The sequence below is a fragment of the Denticeps clupeoides genome, chromosome 5, assembly GCF_900700375.1.
Source record: "Denticeps clupeoides chromosome 5, fDenClu1.1, whole genome shotgun sequence".
In the NCBI taxonomy this organism is placed as follows: Eukaryota; Metazoa; Chordata; class Actinopteri; order Clupeiformes; family Denticipitidae; genus Denticeps; species Denticeps clupeoides.
The window spans coordinates 4,255,185-4,274,274 of record NC_041711.1 but is presented as its reverse complement, the minus strand read 5'-3'; the positions used below and the strand labels follow the sequence as shown (position 1 = coordinate 4,274,274).

At 46.3% G+C, this 19,090-nt stretch overlaps 1 protein-coding gene across 1 annotated transcript; it reads right to left on the bottom strand.

The window, feature by feature from the left end:
• Window positions 1-285: 285 nt before the first annotated feature.
• LOC114789866 (E3 ubiquitin-protein ligase RNF19A-like) lies at window positions 286-17,990 on the bottom strand. Its single transcript, XM_028979291.1, has 10 exons — window positions 17,835-17,990; window positions 10,111-10,875; window positions 6,011-6,219; window positions 5,787-5,931; window positions 5,104-5,266; window positions 4,059-4,173; window positions 3,740-3,901; window positions 3,383-3,596; window positions 2,954-3,097; window positions 286-1,957 (listed from the first exon to the last, which is right to left on the bottom strand). Exons 2-10 carry the CDS (start codon window positions 10,716-10,718, stop codon window positions 1,312-1,314), a joined length of 2,406 nt encoding a protein of 801 aa, XP_028835124.1. The 5' UTR covers window positions 10,719-10,875; window positions 17,835-17,990; the 3' UTR covers window positions 286-1,311.
• Window positions 17,991-19,090: the final 1,100 nt, after the last annotated feature.

The following is a 19,090-nucleotide window of genomic DNA, read 5'->3' as shown; positions in this document are numbered from 1 at the left end:
ATATATATATATATATAAAAAATTTTTTTAATGAAATATGAACAGCAGTTCTCCATTTTGAATGTACTGAGCTCTAATTTCAGGTTCGGTGTAAAGTGCATGTTTCTGCCCTTTCTGTATGATTCTAGCTGGTTGGAAATAGCATACATCGCATACAATGTCACAGCACTAATCTCTGATATGTTAGATGCGGAATTAAAATTTATTTCTCAAGAATCATTTGAGTCAACATTTGTGTATATCCCAGTAGCAACTTTAGAAGGTAGTCACTCAAAAACTCAGTGCTTTCTTAAACTTTATTTTTTAGATATGCATTAACATGCATATTATAAAGCAAATTAGCAAATTGAATAAACATCCCCATAAGCCATTTTGACATTACAGCCAGCACTGGAATACAAAAGTACTGCATGTGAGTAACAAAAACACGAAACCCCACAGACGTGGAGGGATGCAACTCATGGCATTTTTGGAGATCCCACTTGAGCACCATCGCCATGGCAACAAGAATGAACGAGAACCAGGACTTTCTGCCCTGTTCGTGCGTCCGCTGGTGCATAGGTTTCTCGCTTCACTGACTCTAGCAGCATGTGAGGAAAACTGGCACAGGCTTCCCTCCATCTTAGGTGCATCGTGGTGTTGGCATAGACCGGGCTGCACCATGTCCAGCCGATGGGGTGCAGACATCACATCTAGTTCTGAGAACAGAGCACGAATGCAGTCTTTGGTAGGCCATTTATATATATAAAAAAAAAAAACAACACATCCTAAAGGCACCATGAGTTTATACATGGACGTTTTCTAAAGTGAACCCAAGCCAGGAGAATATACTTTTGTATAGAACCTTGCTGTTCGCACCAATCGCCACCCCCTCAACGTTCAAAGACTGCATGCAGCGCGGTGTCGGGAGAAACAACAACTTCCACCAAACCGCAAACGGCAGCCAACATAATAAATAATGTCAGTCTTTTGACATCTCAAAACGGGGAATAGTCATGCACTCCAAAACGTATTGCCTGGTCCCTTTGCTGTGATTTACTGCGAGGCCCACAGGTAGCTGAAGGTGTGTGTCGGCGGCACAGTGGTTGTTATTACAGTAGTCTGGAAGGCATCTTCTCCCTGACCATTTACACGCCCCACAGAGGCAACATTTTTTTTTATTTTATTGTTTGTGTAAATCCAGACATGTCTGTCCTTTTGTCCTCTTGGCAAGAAGGAAGAAATAATAATAATAAAATAAAATAAAAAGAAAAAAAGAACCCAGTCTAGTGACTTGGCAACGCAGCGGGTTAGTGCAGCACTTGTGGTGTTTCAGATGTCAGTCTGGATGCAGCTTCCCCGGTGGCCCACTGCCACACCCTTTTCTGCTATGAGGCACAGAGCGGCCGACTCAGCAGAGCGGGCCGTGGGGACGACCGACACCAGTCCCCCTTGGGCGGGGCAGCACTCCAGCCGGTCATTCTCCACCTCCGGCAGAGAGCGGACCGTGACCAGGCGGCCATGCTGCTGGTAGCCCTTGTGTGGGTGGAGATTGTCCGGGCTGCGGGCGCTCTCTGGGTCGGAGGTGCTGAGGTCGGACAGGTGGCTGCAATGGGAGTCGGCCACAGAGGGCAGGCTGCCGCTCAGCGAGTCCAACTCGCTGGAGTTGGTGCTGCGACGCCCCAGCAGCCGGGCGTCCATGTCCTCTCGAGTCTCGTTTATCTTCGAGTCCCCACCAGCCCCTTTCTTCCGCTGCTTAACCTTGTTTTTCTTCCATGTGGATGAGGACGTGGCGCAGGAGGACGAAGGCTCCTTAGCCAAGCGGGACGTGCAGTAGGAGGAGCCGGCAGTGGGCTTTCCCTCAGACGACTGGCAGGCCCAGGCACAGCGGACAGTGTGGCCGCCATCATCTATACTGCTATGGTGCCTGAACTTCGCTTCCTTCCCGTCCACATCCACATCCGTACTGCCGGCCTCTCTGGAACCAAAAACACATACGATGATAAAGCTCATGAGCATTTACATAATCACATACAAATATAATTCTTTATATATATTTATATTGATTTTTAACAAACAAAAGTATAATTGCAGAACTATACACATACAGGGAGTGATCGGTTCGGCTACCTAAAGAAAACTAAACTATTCATGAGATACTTATCTTGTTTCAACTATGCTTGACCAATATTTCCCAAAAATATGATCTTACTATCCATTTGCATTTGACATGCAAAAATATTTTGACACATTGTGCACTTCTTCCCAATAATCTTTGACAGCAGGACAATCCCAAAATATATGGTAATGATCTGCATTTTGGTTTCCACAATTTCTCCAACAAACTGGGGGCCTGTTATTGTAGTGAGAATTCTGAATTGGTGTAATTAAATATCTAATAATAAAAAGCCACTAATATCTAATAATAAATGTCCAAAGGTTTGGAGACACCTTCTCATTCACTGTGTTTTCTTTATTTTCATGACCTTTTAAATTGGTAGATTCTCACTGAAGGCATCAAAACTATGAATGAACACATGTGGAGTTATGTACTTAATAAAAAGTGGAGACCTGACCTCCACAGTCACCGGACCTGAACCCAATCAAGATGGTTTGGGGTGAGCTGGACCGCAGAGTGAAGGCAAAGGGGCCAACAAGTGCTATTTTCAGGTGACGACCTCTTGAAGTTCATCGAGAGAATGCCAAGAGTGTGCAAAGCAGTAATCAGAGCAAAGAAACTAGAATATAAAACATGTTATTTCACCTTTTTTTGTTAAGTACATAACTCCACACGTGTTCATACATAGTTTTGATGCCTTCAGTGAGAATCTACCAACGTAAATGGTCACGAAAATAAAGACAACACATTGAATGAGAAGGTGTGTCCAATATGCACAAAGTTGATGTGTTTTAAGAGATAAGCCCTTATACAGATTTGAAATGTAATTCATTTGAGCAGCCCAACACAGTCTACCTGTCGGGAGATGTATACGTGTTGAGGATGGAGCCAGCCATCGCTCTAGTGCTGGCATTGTCACTGATCGTGCCCAGGCTGACTGTGCCGGACTCTCCACTCAGGCTGTTCCGCTCTTTCTGCACATCTGCCTGCACCTCCAGCCTTTATGGACACAGTGAGGAAGGAGTAAGTGTGTGACGAGTCTAAATCAGCACCTGATTATTTGTATTGTTGTAAAGATATCATGATCATATTAATAATCAATTACAAAAAATTCCTGAAATTAAAATGTTTTGCGTCGCGGGATTCTCTGTACTAGAAAGTAAATTAAAATTAAAACTATTACAACAGCATGGCTAAAAATGACACTTAACACGTTTAACACTTATAATGGCAAGCCAGTGCCATAAAGAACAAAATTCCTGGTGTGGACAGTGTGGTCCCCACCTATTAAAACACCCGGCTGTCGTACTGCTTGACAGGCTGCCGGTGATGCTGGTCCCGGCGAGGGCCATGGTGCTGGCCGTCTCACTCAGGTTGTCTCGCATGGCACCAATACGGTCCATGTGGCTGCCGCTGGCACTCAGGCTGCCCGTCAGGCCGCCCACGCTGCCCTCACCGATGCTGGGGTTGTGCCGTGTGTCTGCCACTGAAGTGGTGTCTGTCGAAGCCAAAGAGGAGACATTTCATTCACCCTTTACCTTCTGACACCAAAAAAGGGATGAAAATACAACAATTGTACTGCCAAATAAGAAAAACACACAAGAATCCTGAATATTGGACAATCAGTGAGCTGCAGCTCACCAGTGACCGCCGCCCCACTTCCAACGTTCAGGTCATTCTCATCGTCGAACTCGATCCGCACCCCTTTGCCATTTCCTGCTGAAACACCACAGCCACCGCTGCGGCACAGAGAGATGGGCACTACACCATACACGTATGCCAGCATGATGGGCACCCCGATACCTGCACACACAAAACAAATGACCAGCAGGGGTCAGTCTTTCACACAAATATTCACAGACGCACTGATACAGGACAGAGTAAAAAAAAAAAAAAGTTTCAAGTCAGCCAACGCTGCTGGGACGGACCACTGTGTCCTGGGCCACCATGTGACACTTACCAACAGTCACTGCTGCTACCACCGGCGACACGATGACAGAAAGGGTCACACCACCAGCAATCACCAAGTTCCTCTTATGGTTGGACATGTCCTTTCCTTCATAACGGTTGTGAATCTGTGTAAAAGCCGAAACAAGAAGGTGATGCTGAGGAGGCACATTTCATACTCACACTGCCTGTAAAGAAGTTACCTGAACATTACAAAACTTACGTTTACATTTAAGGCATTTGGCAGACTTACAACGTGCTTCCATGTTACAAACAATGAAGAGATCAATTCTGGTTCATAAGGACCCCCAAATATGAATACAATCTTTTTATTCACTCTTGTTGTAGATTCTATACATAAAACAATAAGAAGGTTACAAATTAATCTAAATATTCTCTAAAGAGGAAGGTGTTGAGCTGCCGTTTGAAGGTGCTCAGTGACTGAGCTGTTCTGACCTCGAGAGGAAGTTCATTCCACCACCGAGGGGCCAAGACGGAGAAGAGTCTAGATGAGCGTCTTCCTTTTACCTTCAGACATGGAGGGACCAGGCGAGCAGTACTGGAGGCTCGGAGTATACGAGGTGCAGTGCGAGGTGTAATAAGGGCTGTGAGGTAGGATGGTGCTACTCCATGTCTGGCTTTGTAGGCCAGCATCAGTATTTTGAACCTGATGCGTGCAGCTACTGGGAGCCGGTGGAGGGAGCGTAGCAGAGGGGCGGTGTGGGAGAATTTGGGAAGGTTGAAGATCAGTCGTGCTGCTGCATTTTGTATTATGTAGCTTGGTGCTAAACACACTCGACAAAAAAATCTCAACTTCTTAGTTATCACTTGTTTCATCTGAGAACACCAGGCCTCTCTCAAGATGTTGTTCCTTTGACCGTGATATTGAGAGCAAAAAAACTGACGGGAAAGAGAGGCGACCATCTTTTCTTCCGTTTGCCTTTGTTTCAGGTATTTAGATGTGAGTGAGTGTTCTTGGAAACCGAAAAAGACACCTCTCACCAACAACAAAGACCGACCGAGGGCGGTTCCTACCAGTGCCTTGCTTGCTGCCTTACCTTCCTGCCTACGTAGACCGGAATCCCTATAATCATGGCGGGGATGGCGATGCCTGCGATCAGGGCTATGCCCACAGGCGCACCCACCAGCGTGCCCAACTGCCACAGGATCTTCTTCTTACGGCTCCATGGCTTCTTTCCCCAGAAGGTGCATCCTGATGGGCTGAAAGTAAAAGGGAAGTGATGGTGAGCAGTGGGCAGCCATGACAGGCGCCCGGGGAGCAGTGTGTGGGGACGGCGCTTTGCTCAGTGGCACCTTGGTGGTTCGGGGACTGAGAGGTGAAGGCAGCAAATTATGTTGTGGTAGTAGCCTAGTGGGTAACACACTCGCCTATGAACCAGAAGACCCGGGTTCGAATCCCACTTACTACCATTGTGTCCCTGAGCAAGACACTTAACCCTAAGTTGCTCCAGGGAGACTGTCCCTGTCACTACTGATTGTAAGTTGCTCTGGATAAGGGCGTCTGATAAATGCTGTAAATGTAAATGCTGTAAATGTAAATGTAAAGTATGCACCTTCCAAGTGCCACCCAAAGTATCAGAATTCCGAGCGCAGTAATATTTAGTGTACAAACACGGTGCAGGGCGAGAAAAATTATTTTTCAACGTTCAATCCGAGTGGGTTTCTCCCTTCACACTTCTGTTCTTGAACTGAATGAGCATCATTTGCATGGCGGCCTCACCTGAGATAATGCAGGTCTGAGATCTCCTTCATGCAGAGCCAGCAGAACTCACAGCCGCACACCGCGCAGGTCATGTGATTACAGCTCCCGTCGTTCATTTTGATGATGTAGGCAGCACAGCGGGGGCATGGCTTGATGTCGTCGGCTGCAGGAGGGAACCAGACCGACCGGTTACGTTCCTGTCCTAGATTAACCCACGTTTGGCGAGCGGAAACACGCCCGACCTGCGGCGCCGCTCGCCTGGCTGTAGCTGAGCGAGGAGGAGCGGAGGGTCCTCAGCCGGAGGGTCTGGGCTCTCTGCAGCCGGGCGGCGTCGCAGGTCTGGTTGGGGTGCCACAGCTGCTTGCAGTGGTAGCAGAACTCGGTCCCGCAGCCGTCTCTGCCGCAGGTGATCTTGGGACAGCTGGCGCAGCCAAAGGCAATTACGGCGTACCTGGCAAAGACGCATGCAGAGATCCAACGTTCTAGCCACGCAATTTCACGCAAGGTGGAGATGCGGACCATCCTTCCTGCTAAAACTAATGCCAGCACCGTTGACGTAACATTTACATTTTATAATTCTTTAAAATGACAAGCTGCAGAACAAAAATGACCAACTCAGCAATCCGTATTTTACAGAAGTGGGGGGATGGGGGGCAGAGTTATGGCGGTGATGACGACATGCTGTTCTTGGCCTTGAGGTTAAAACTAATAAAGAGAGCTGGGGTGAACTGCCGAGCGGATGCACGCTGCTGCTAGTGTTACGACTTAACTCAATATTCACACGTACATATACGCTGTATATAAAAATAGATTTTTTTTTAAATATACACACACACACACACACACACACACACACACACACACACACACACACGTTGGGGGTGACGTGGTGTGTTTTTAGTTTTTAAAAATGGATTGAGCAGAATACAAGACAATGAAGGAAACAGTTTTCTACAACCGTGAATCTTGAATGAAAAAGAAGCCCTTGAGAGTCGCGCTTTACAATGAGAGTGTGTCACTCACAAAAAAAATGAAAAAAAGGTCTACAACCCTGATGCAGTGAAGTCGTGCCACAGACACTTGTCCAAAGTTACACTAATTCAGTCGGGGAGAGCAGGCTTTTAACATCTGAAAAAGAAATCACAGCGTTTTACAGTCTGGCAGTAAAAGGCCTACGGAAACGTGAGCATATTACAAATATGTAACATGCTCACAGTGTAGATGACTGGGATAATGACTAGTCCTGCAAAACATTGGTCCGTGAAGGCATTAACTTGAGATCAGCTCATTATCTTTGCCAAGAAGTCGTTTATACATTTGTTAACATCACCGTCCCACCCCCAGACATTACTTTCGTTGCCGGTGCAACCAAAACATCAACGCCAGATGCTAGAGTCCGTTTGAACTCTGCACCTCCTCAGCATTTTTGCATCTTTCTCGCTGACCCATTGCCTGAATGCTCTTTTGCCGCGCAAGTCAGCAAAGTTGTCCAAAGTGTGATGAGCACAGCGATGCCCTCAGCTTCATGCCATTCTCCATACCCAACAACAGAAACGCAGTAACTTATCATCCGGCCGATGTTCAAAAAATTAAAGCGATGAAACAGCAGGGCGAGATTTGGAAAACAATAATTAAGTTAATGGGGCCACTTCAGGATACCGTTCTGCAACACACACACACACACACACACACACACACACTCAATCTCTCTCGCTCTCTACAAACAGAAGATGACCATCTGGAGTAAAAAACACCAGCATGCTACAGGAAATTTCAGTAAAATACGTCCGACTAATCGCAAGTAGACTTCAGAATGGTTTTGAACTCAACATTGAAATACAGCGGTTATTGGAAGGTTGCCGGTTCGAATCCTGATCAGTCAAGGTACCACTGAGGTGCCACTGAGCAAAGCACCGTCCCCACACACTGGTGACAGGTGCCCGGGGAGCAGTGTTTGGGGACGGTGATTTGCTCAGTGGCACCTCGGCGGATCGGGATTCGTACCAGCAGCTTTCTGATTATGGGGCCACTTCCTGGTTATTTGCGTACGCGGGGTCAGTACCCAATCGGTACAAGTTGCCGGATCGGTTCTGCGCTTACGGAACCAAGCATGCGCCAAACTGATGGAGGCAGGGGGAACTTCACTTAATAAACCTGGACATGCGCAGAGCCAAATGGAATTCTCACAGGTTGACTTATTTACTTTAAGACTTTTAAACTCTAGATTTAAGGATAAATAAGACCCTGCCGTGCGCTCTGTGCTCTCACCCAAAACTGAAGCCTTGTGCTGTAAGTAGGCGTGGTTTTGCGCAGGTGCTTTCCGTAAGGGGTGGATATTTCTGCAGTAGGCCCGTATAATCAAAATCTCTCCCGTTGGCCAAATTCATATTGCATACTGTTTATACCACGTAGCCCTAATTAAGAACACCGAACCGTTCAACTCGGCTACATGTAAGTCTGGAGAGGAAGGCTGCTAACGGGTTGACCGGTCATGTCTGAATGTCACAGTTTCTGTTTTGGTCATGACTGTGCTGACAGGGCATTAATGACCTGCTAATAGAACTCGACCTGGCACAAAGACGAATACATATCTGTGAGGCCAAGATAGCAGTAAGACCACCAGCAGCATTAAAGCCCCTATTTGCCTATATATATCTTTGCCTGCAGTTATCATAGCTTTAATTATGGTCAACACATAAAATACCTTTTTTGTGTTCAAGTCAAAGCAGAAATGCAAGCTGAACATAGGATTTGTAGTTAAACAGATTATGCAATCAATGAAAATCAAACAGTAATTCTGCATGCAGATATCACTAAAATAGACCAACAGAATGAGGAAGAAACCAATTCAATCGGAACTTGTAGAACAACACAATTCAGTTGCTGGTGATCAATCATTTGATGGACAGATATATTAAATTTGGTTTTAATTCAGCCGAATGTTGCCATATTCTAAATAAATCAGGCCTGGTCAGTGATGGGGGTGTCAATGCTTGATTAATGTAAAATCCGAGCCAGAATCCTGGAAGATAAGTGCTAATAACATATATAAGGATTTATTTTGTAGCGAGTATGGCCTCTAACAGAGATCACATTTGTGAAGTCCACTGACACACCCTGTAAACCAGGGGTGTCAAACTCATCTCGCATTTAGATCTATTAATATTGCCTGGTGATATGAAACTACAGATCCCATAATGCAGTACATCTGTCGCCTTGCGACGGCGACCTTTACACTGCAGCTGAATCTGAACAGGGCCAGTTTAATGTCGATGTCAAATGGGTTGTGAACTCAGTGCTTAGGGCACTCAGTTTGTCAGCAAAGAGTGCACTGCATTATGGGATCTGTAGTTTGTGTCATCAGCGCTTCATATCGCTGGGACATAATAATAAATTCACCTCACGAGAGTTTGGCACGTGTTTTAAACAATGTATCGTGTATTAGAAAATGCAGAGAATGGAGGGGATGAAGGAGATGAATGCCGTGCTGCACATGGGCGTGCGACAAAAATTAAAGCAAAGGGGTTTTAAAATTGAACAGAACGAGGAACCTCTGAAACATGCCTACAGACTTTGTTCATAAAAAGAGCATCTCCTGAGATAACTCATAGATAACTCTCTCCAGATAAGCATTACTGTATATATACTGAAATATTTATTTATTTACTTACTTACTTACTTATTTATTTGAAGACAGACCGTGATATGACATTTTAACACACACACAGTACAGGCCAAAAGTTTGGACGCACCTTCTCATTCTATGTGTTTTCTTTATTTTCATGACCATTTACGTTGGTAGATTCTCACTGAAGGCATCAAAACTATGAATGGACACATGTGGAGTTATGTACTTAATAAAAGAAGGTGAAATAACTGGGGTTCAGGTCCGGTGACTGTGGAGGTCAGGTCTCCACTTTTTGTTAAGTACATAACTCCACATGTGTTCATTCATAGTTTTGATGCCTTCAGTGAAAATCTACCAACGTAAATGGTCATGAAAATAAAGAACACACATTGAATGAGAAGGTGTGTCCAAACTTTTGGCCTGTACTGTGTGTGTAATATATATGTTCCCCACAAATGCAAGACAAGTAAAAGTAATAACAGAACTGGTTAGAAGAAACTTGCAAACTCTATTGGCATGGAAAAACTACCACATATTGCAGAGGGTAAACGAAGGGTCTTTCTAAACCTCTGGCAGCCATATATGCGCATCATCGAGACTGGAACCCATTTCACACAGACATGGAAGTTTCCATCCTCATACATGTATGCAAGGTACGCAGGTTTGCCGTGTACGTTGGGGTGAGTTTGAAACGTCGAGAAATTCCGCTCTTACCCGCAGTCGGGCGCAGGGCACCAGCGGCAGTCGGGGTCGGCGGCCAGCCAGCGGCGGAGCATGAACTCTTCGTACTTCTCCATGAGCGCGCAGTCGGCCAGGATGAGGCGGATGTCGTGCGGGTTGAAGCGCTCGGAGCACTCGGGGCAGCAGATGTTGACCCGGCTCTCCGAGATTTCGATGCGCAGGTACTGGCGCAGGCAGTCCGCACAGGAGCGGTGGTGGCACGTCATGATCTCAGGGAAGCTTTCCTGCGGCTGGCGCACAAGGCACAGTGGGCACTCCAGCAGGTCCTGCTTGGAACAAGAGCCGCTGGAGGCATGGGACCCCCCGGAGGACGTGGAGGCGGCGCCCGCCACAGAGAGAACCGAGTTCTTGTCATTGCACGCGTCAGAGTGGATGCTCTCAACGCTGGCGACGCCATCCACGGCCCCGGCGCTGCCCGCGCGGGCTCCCTGCAGCTCTCGCGATTTCCGCTTGGGCTCGCGGCGGAACAGGGAGCCCAGCGAGAGTCGCCTCTTCTTGGGGGCCTTTTTAACTGAGGGCAGGCTGATGGAGGAGGCGGTGGACTGCAGGTCCCGCTCGGGGCCCATCTGCTGCAGACTCATGGCTCCAGCCCAGCTGACTCCCTCACATGGGAGGACCAGAGGAGGAGGGACGGGGGGGAATGGGAGGTTTGGTGGTTAGGACATGGTCGGGGTCACCGTGCTGCGTGTCGGCTGGAGCCTTGGTGTGGGTTCATACAGTAGTCACCAAATGTCAGCCCTGAAACAGAGAGAGGACGCAAATAATGCACACTTTTAATAATGCACATGAGTGTTACGAAATACCATTTTAAACCATTTGTTGGTGAAAGGGTAATATATGTGGTTCCTGGTACACTGGCTGTGCATGAGCGGAGGGGACCGATGCAGTGGGTGTCGGGTCTGCCAGCATGGAAAATAGCTGGCAGCGGTCTAAATGAACCAGGTCCACGCTGGTGACATCATTGCCGAAATTTAGATTACAGCGAAGGGTGCTGTTATGGTGTGACGTCAGCCTGGTTACTATGGCAACACGGCACAGTTGTATTGACTTTTTATTTATTTAACTGTATGCATTATGACCGCTTTGTCACAAGTGTTACGTAATGCATTTCATTCAACCTTCCCACTGATTCCTAATGATCATTTCCAACACAGGCATTTTAGCAGATAACAGTTTAATGGCGGTAGGATCTGTAAATGCATTAAAACCAGTATTTGCCTGATTATACTCCATTTTGTTTCACAGTAACAGCTCCAGGGAGTAATTCTTTCAATAAATCTTTACATTTCACACCCAACACAAAGGATGGAGCTAATCGAATGCCTTGTGGGTAAAATATAAATCCAGTGAGCTTGTTTTTCCTCTCTTGGGAGAGCCTGACTTCTGAGCCAAGCTCTAAGCAAATAGAAAAGTCTGCTTAAGGGCATGTGTCTAGACAGTCTGAGGCCGAGTGTATACGTCTTACGTTACCATTATAGTTACCAGTGTGGCTGTACGCCACAACGTGAACTGCACTATACAGGTAATACATCACGTGAAGTCTGCAGCCTGTTCTAACGTGGCTGTGCATCATTAGCGTTTTAACTCCTCTCTGCTTTTAACCTCTAGTTACGTGAAGACCGCTTTCATCGGCCACTCTATACACAGTAGCCATTCACACACACACACACTCTCCCTCTCTCGCTGTAGATGGTACACTGCTGAGAAACCTTACGTTTACATTTAAGGCATTTGGCAGACGCCCGTATCCAGAGCGACTTACAATGTTCTTCCATGTTACAATCGATGAAGTGATCAGTTCTGGTTCATTAGGACCCCCAACTATGAACACAACCTTTTTATTCACTCTTGTTGTAGATTCTATACATAAGACAATAAGAAAGTTACACATTAATCTAAATATTCTCTAAAGAGGAAGGTCTTGAGCTGTTTGAAGGTGCTCAGTGACTGAGCTGTTCTGACCTCGAGGGGAAGAGTCTAGATGAGGGTCTTCCTTGTATCTTCAAAGATTGGGGGGACCAGGCGAGCAGTACTGGAGGCTCGGAGTATACGAGGTGCAGTACGAGGTGTAATAAGGGCTGTGAGGTAGGATGGTGCTACTCCATGTTTGGCTTTGTAGGCCAGCATCAGTATTTTGAACCTGATGCCTGCAGCTACTGGGAGCCAGTGGAGGGAACGTAGCAGAGGGGCGGTGTGGGAGAATTTGGGAAGGTTGAAGATCAGTCGTGCTGCTGCATTTGAGTCCGTAGGTGTGAGTGTGTCTGGTGGGCTGAGCTCCTAACTTTACACAGATTATCGCCGTCGCACCGCTCTTTTAAACAGGTTGCTCCTCTGTGCTCTCATCCATTTTCCAAAAGATTCGAGAGAGATTTATTGTCAGTACAACTGTATACAGTGTACTGAAATACTGTTTCACACAGACCCCCCATGGAGCAATTGTAAAAGAAGTCTTACACACACAATTTCTCTGGGGTGGTAGCAGCCTAGTGGGTAACACACTCGCATATGAACCAGAAGACCCAGTTTCAAACCCCACTTACTACCATTGTCCCTGAGCAAGACAATTAACCCTGAGTGTCTCCAGAGGGGACTGTTTGGGCAAACTTCTATTACTTTGTGTGTTCAAAATAGCCCTTCTGTTCGGCAAAAAAACCTGATAATAATCCTAACAGTTTAATTAATTATGTGGTGGAATCACACCTACTTTTACTGGTCAGAAAGCAAAAGTGTAAAGTGCATGTGGCGTTCGGTCTAAAACTTCACTCGGCTTATAAATGCAAATCATTTTATTAGCGATTTTTCACCTCTACAGCCGAGACAGTCCATAGGACTAAGCGTTTATGGAAAGTGAGTGAGTGGAGCAAAAGCAGACTTCATCAATTTATTTTATCCAAAGGCACAGATCTGTGCACACAGAGGTGGGGAAAGCTGCCAAAAAAAACAAAAAAACCCCACAGTTTAAATTGGAACACACATCAATAGTCACTGGCTCGGGACGTAGCAAACTGTATCCAAACACGAAGGCCACAGAAGCCTAATTGCATTTAAAAAGAAATCAAATCTGACAAAAGCAGCTATTTATTGCCCGGCTCTATGTGGCTTATGTAACATTAAGACATAGAGAAGATGGGATGGGGGTGGGGTGGGGTGTGGTGGGGGGAGAGAGAGACCTCCATTCAGGGGACAGTGTGCTCCTCTCGGCTCTTTTCATCTCACCCAGTCCAGACATGCTGCTCTGGGATCAGGTGTCAGTGGCGAGGCAACGGCGGCGGCAGCAGGAGGACCAACGCCTTCCCAGAGGAGCCTGTGCCTCGTGTGTGTGTGTGTGTGTGTGTGTGTGTGTAAATCTGCACGGGAGGCTAAATTGAATAAGAAGCTTGTGCTCGTGCATACACAACTACACCCACACTTTGTTTTGAAATGTCGGCTACTCAAATGAAAAGTGCGGTCGTTTACCAAAAAGCCAAATGAGTTACAGGAACAAGGTGCTACTGCTTCTATGGAACATGACATGAAAGACGTATGCAGCATTGGTGAGCTCATCACCCGGAATAAACCGCTCATTATTCCCCTGTTCCACCGAAGCCGCACGGTAATAGAAAACAATGGGAAGGCAGCTAGCCATGGATCAGAACACAGTTCTGAGCAAAGGCCAACACACACACACACACACACACACGTTACATGTCCGTGGACTATTAACTTCAGTGAAATCTAATTATGATGACACTGACACACACACACACACACACACACACACCAGCTGATCGGGGGGAAAAGGAAAAAAGTAATCAGGCCTGTAGACACATGCACACATTCTCAGACACACCCAGAGGTCAACACACAAGGAGGGGGACTGGGGGGGTAATAAAAGTTCACCCACCCCTCAGCATTTTACTCTTGTTCTGAAGGAATCGTCATTTTGCATGCTCCGAATAAATTAATCCGGCCATCAGAAATGACACTTTCTACGCAGCGCCCATTTTAGCTAGTAATAAGCTTTTGCATTCAGTACAAAGTATCAGTTGTGTGTATAAAAAAATAAATAAATAAACTTACATTTCATATTTGTGAGAAGGCGCCAGTTTCCTCTATGCTTCATTTTCTGGTAAATGATTTTTTTTCTTTCTGCGAGGGAAGAGTTCTGAGGAAAACCCATCCTCCTCTTCATCATGTTTGAACACATTATTCAGATCAGAGCTCACCCAGCGCGCAGTGGCTTTCCACTCACCGACACAGTCATTTAAGAAACGAGCGCACATGTTCAAGCCTTTCCACAAACCTACTTACTTTCACCTTGCCGAGCGGTGAGAGCCCCTCCGCGGTTTTCCGCAATGTGGATGTTCTTAGACAGCAAAAGAGCCCCGTTTTCGAGTGGGTCAGAAAAACAATGGGTTTCGCAGAGCAAGCAGCAGCCGCAGCAGCCGCAGCAGCAGCGAGCAACGTTTCAGGGCTCTTTCCATGACTAAAGCAGCCATAAAAGTGCAGAGCTTGGCTGGCGGGCAGGCCAAGGCTGAGCAAGAGCAGGCGGCCATGCTCCTCCTCTTCATCATGGACATATATATATATATATATATATATATATATACATATATATATATATATATATATATATATATATATATATATATATATATATACACCACACACAACACACACAACACACACACACACACACACACACACACACACACACACACACACACACACACACACACACACACAAACACACACACCATGTGGTCAAGGATACAGAAAGCCATAAGATTCCTGAACCACCAAAATAAACCGCGGAAGGACAGAGACGTCATTCCAGGAGGAATTCCCAATTGCATGTGACAAAACAAGGCTTTACAGCATCAGTAAAAGGAATATCACATCAATTTCACTGCGCGGTCACTTTGAAACGGATTCTCTCCCCCACCCCTCCGGCGTATACTCTATTCCCATTTGGTATTGAACATTTAAAATAAAAAAAAAAAAAAAAAAAAACCCAGAAGCGGGAGCTGTTTACCTCGTCTACACTGGCCAGAACCGAAAGTCTCGTAAAAGGAACCGCTTCAGGGTGTTTGTATGCCCCAGCATCGCCCTGCCCTGTTCCAGATAGATGTGAATAATAAAGAAGACTCTACATATTCAGGAAAAGATACTTTGCAAATGGTTGAAATCTGGTGGCTTTTAAAAGATGAATGAAATTTATAGTGCAAAAGTAACGTGAGCTGACCCAGACATCACCTCCATTCCTACGGTCGATTTGCACCGCGGCAGCTGCGCTCGGGGGAACACCCACCATGAAATACACTGTAGCCGCGTGGAGGACATCGCAGAGATGTCCCCATCAGATTCTGGCATGGAGAACCAATTCGGATGGACTCATGCGCAGAATTGCCAGACTCTAATAATGAGATTTACCCTAATGTTGCATTATGAAGTGAAAGTGAAGTGATTGTCATTGTGATACGCAGAAGCACAACACATGGTGCACACAGTGAAATGTGTCCTCTGCATTTAACCATCACCCTTGGTGAGCAGAGGGCAGCCATGACAGGCGCCCGGGGAGCAGTGTGTGGGGACGGTGCTTTGCTCAGTGGCACCTTGGCAGATTAGGATTCAAACCAGCAACCTTCTGATTGCGGGGCCGCTTCCTTAACCGCTAGGCCACCGCTGCCCCGAAACGACGCACTAAATGTCATCTGTGGACGATATCACAACCTCGTAAACAAACACCCGAACCTCTCCAAGCAGGGGTGCCCCTTTAAAAGAAGTGTGAGGGACAGACGGGGGTCTCAGGATCAGCGGCACCCAGTCAGAGACGCAACCTGCAGCTGTGTTTATTCACCAAAGGGCAGGACAAAGGTCACGTAGGGGGCCAGGCTGAAGTGGGGTCACCTGGGTGACGCGGTGGCAGCGATTTCAGAGCCATCCGCTCTACATGTTGCTGTGTCTGGGACGGGGATGGTCTGCTTACACATTTTTAAAGAAAAGAATTTCCATGACGTTTCCATCACTCTAAGGCCCATATGTTCGCTGACGTTTCTGTGCAAATTTGAAGAATTTCAACGTCTTAATTTAAACGACTTTATCACATGAACAATGCGGCTTCTAACAGTTCTCATGCATTACACAAATTTCATATTCAAATACCTTATTTCACCAAGAAAAAGTCCAATATGACAAAGGCCATAATATCTGTCAAATATCAGGCCTGATATTTGGTTTACCGTAATTCAGTGAGGCAGCAGAAAATTCCTTTTAGCTTCAGCAAAACCTTCAGCAGAACCTCATGCATCATAAGAGGCAAAAGAAACGTCGAGAGCAGTGGGCTTCCATAACACACACACACACATACACAGGTCCTGCCAAACTCTGCAGAAGTACACGAAGCCCAGTGCCAGCCCAACATTCCCAACACGCTGTGTACCTTCGCACCAGCGGCGGAGGCTGGAGGTTCAAATCCCACATTGTGTCCCTGAGCAAGACACTTAACCCTGAGTTGCTCCAGGGGGGACTGTCCCTGTAACTACTGATTGTAAGTCGCTCTGGATAAGGGTGTCTGATAAATGCTGTAAATGTAATTTAAATGGAACCCTATACGGTAGCACCGACAAAGCAGCATAAATAGTCAGAACACCGGAAACCCAAACAAAACACGCCATAAGCAGCTCTAATGTAAGAGTCCTGTTAACGTTGGTAAGAGTCCTGTTAACGGAGCCAGCACAACAGAGCCCGCAGTGGTCGGGCAGGAATGAATTTCTTGCTTAGAAATTCCGACACCACTTCACATTTAAAGAAGAAAGGGATGAGCAAATCTGATCATGCAATGCAAACTCTGTTTGCCAGCAACCAAGCTGCAAAAGAATCCACATGCAACCTAAACATCTGAAAGTATTTTTTACCTTTTTTGTCCTAATCGGGAATAGGGTCATTGAAAATTTTTATAAATAAACAAATGGTTAGGGGAAAGCAGGGATTTTTTATTATCTGTAATTGCTATATTCATGTAGTTGTAAAAAGCATGATAATATATTAAGTAATCCAAAGTATTCAGAATACGTTACTCACGTATTACAAACTACATTTTGGCGGATGTATTCTGTAATCTGTAACGGAATACATTTTAAAAGTAACCTTGCCAACATTGGACACGTGTTGCATTCTGCACACAAGACGCCGAGATTTAGAAGGAGGAGGGCTGTTCACGTTCAGCTCGGCTCTTCGGGGTTTAAAACAAAAACACGCGTTTTACAGGTTAAACCGCCAGCGTTACAAACACTCAAACACAGCCGCGCAGAAGGTCTGCTGCGTTCTTCTCTGCACCCCCCAGCGTGCGGGTCTTCTGAACCGAGTCACCAGTTCCGTGCTCTTGAAGAGCCGCACGTCCACCTGGCTCACAAGCCGAGGCTCTGAGAGAAACGGCGGCTGCTAACCTGGCAAGGCTGGTTAAAGTTAAACTCGGCCGGTCATGTACAAAGATTCGCTCCAAAAAAAACCCTCACACGAGTCTTTATATCCAGCCAACTTGCGCAAGTTAAATAAAAGCAACAAAAAAAGCGAAGATTCGCGTCCACGGCGTGATAAAACTGCAGAAGTTTGTGCACCGACGCTGGGCAACTCTGACTTTAATCCGGCGGAAGGCTAACTGGCTAACAAATTCGCAGAGGCGACCTGAAGCGCGTTCAAAAGTACGTATCGCTCACCGTGAAGCAGAACGAGTCCGAACACCGGGCAGATCAGCCCGCTGCGCCACGACACGCAGCGCGGTGTTTATATCGGCCACATCTAGGCGCAGGGCTGCCGTTCCCCGACGTGATCGACAGTGAGCGCTGTGGCCCGTTCGCCTTCGTTTCACTCGGGGACGTTTGAGGAGTTCTCGCGAGAACGCACAGGAGCGTCACGGTGCGAGATGTCGGCGAGTTGCCAAGTCCGCTCTTTATTGGGAAAAATAAAATTATTTGATGCCTGTTTTCACCGCTGCATTCTTCTGTCATCTGGCAACCGCGATTCGCATTGCAAGCGTGAAAAAATGTGAAATATGAAAAGTTTCCAGCACCTTGACTTGTAATGGCATCTTATAAAATCGTAAATTGTAATCCTCCTTATCAGACGGCCTTATCCAGAGTGACAATCAGTAGTGACAGGGACAGTCCCCACCTGCAGACACTCGGGGTTAAGTGTCTTGATCTGGGACACAATGGTAGTAAGTGGGGTTTGAACCTGGGTCTTCTGGTTTATAGGTGAGCGTGTTACCCACTAGGCTACTACCACCCATTACCAATGAATCCGAAATGGAGCGGCGGCTTGTAAATAATGCATTTTGAAACAAACCTCTTATTATTTCGAGTCTGGCAGGAAAGTAGGTATTTTGTTGAGCCATTCTGAGCAGCTCAGGGACTGAACCGCCTTACAGTTACAGTTAAACTGATGCTGAGTGCTTTGCAATGGTGACTATTGGCTCTGGTTGCATAATTTAACGTCGAGTTGGATAAATGGCCCAGTTTTCAACAAATACCCCCCACAGGATATTTCACAGTGCTGTGAAATACCATCACAAACGGCCGTGTCTCTATTGTGCAATTTATCTACACGTTAAAGTAACCATCTATTTGGTGCACTGCACCTCGTATACTCCGAGCCTCCAGTAGTGCTCGACTGGTCCCTCCATCTCTGAAGGTACGATGAAGACGCTCATCTAGACTCTTCTCCGTCTTGGCCCCTCGGTGGTGGAATGAACTTCCCCTCGAGGTCAGAACAGCTCAGTCACTGAGCACCTTCAAACGACAGCTCAACACCTTCCTCTTTAGAGAATGTTATTGTCTGACTTATGAATAGAAACTCCTACAAGAGCGAATAAAATTATTGTATTCATAGTTGGGGGTCCTAATGATCTGCAAATTAAATGAGACTGAAAATTCCCTCTTCACGGGGTCTCCGATTCCAAACAGCTTAGTTCTAA

Bases quoted from the DNA above. Each gene is read 5' to 3' on its own strand.
- LOC114789866 (XM_028979291.1), bottom strand. From the start codon at position 10,718: ATGAGTCTGCAGCAGATGGGCCCCGAGCGGGACCTGCAGTCCACCGCC. The intron at 6,220-10,110 runs GTAAGAGCGGAA...CGTCTTTGCCAG, and splicing joins TGCCCTGCGCCCGACTGCGG to GTACGCCGTAATTGCCTTTG. The intron at 5,267-5,786 runs GTGAGGCCGCCA...TTTTACTTTCAG, and splicing joins TCAGACCTGCATTATCTCAG to CCCATCAGGATGCACCTTCT.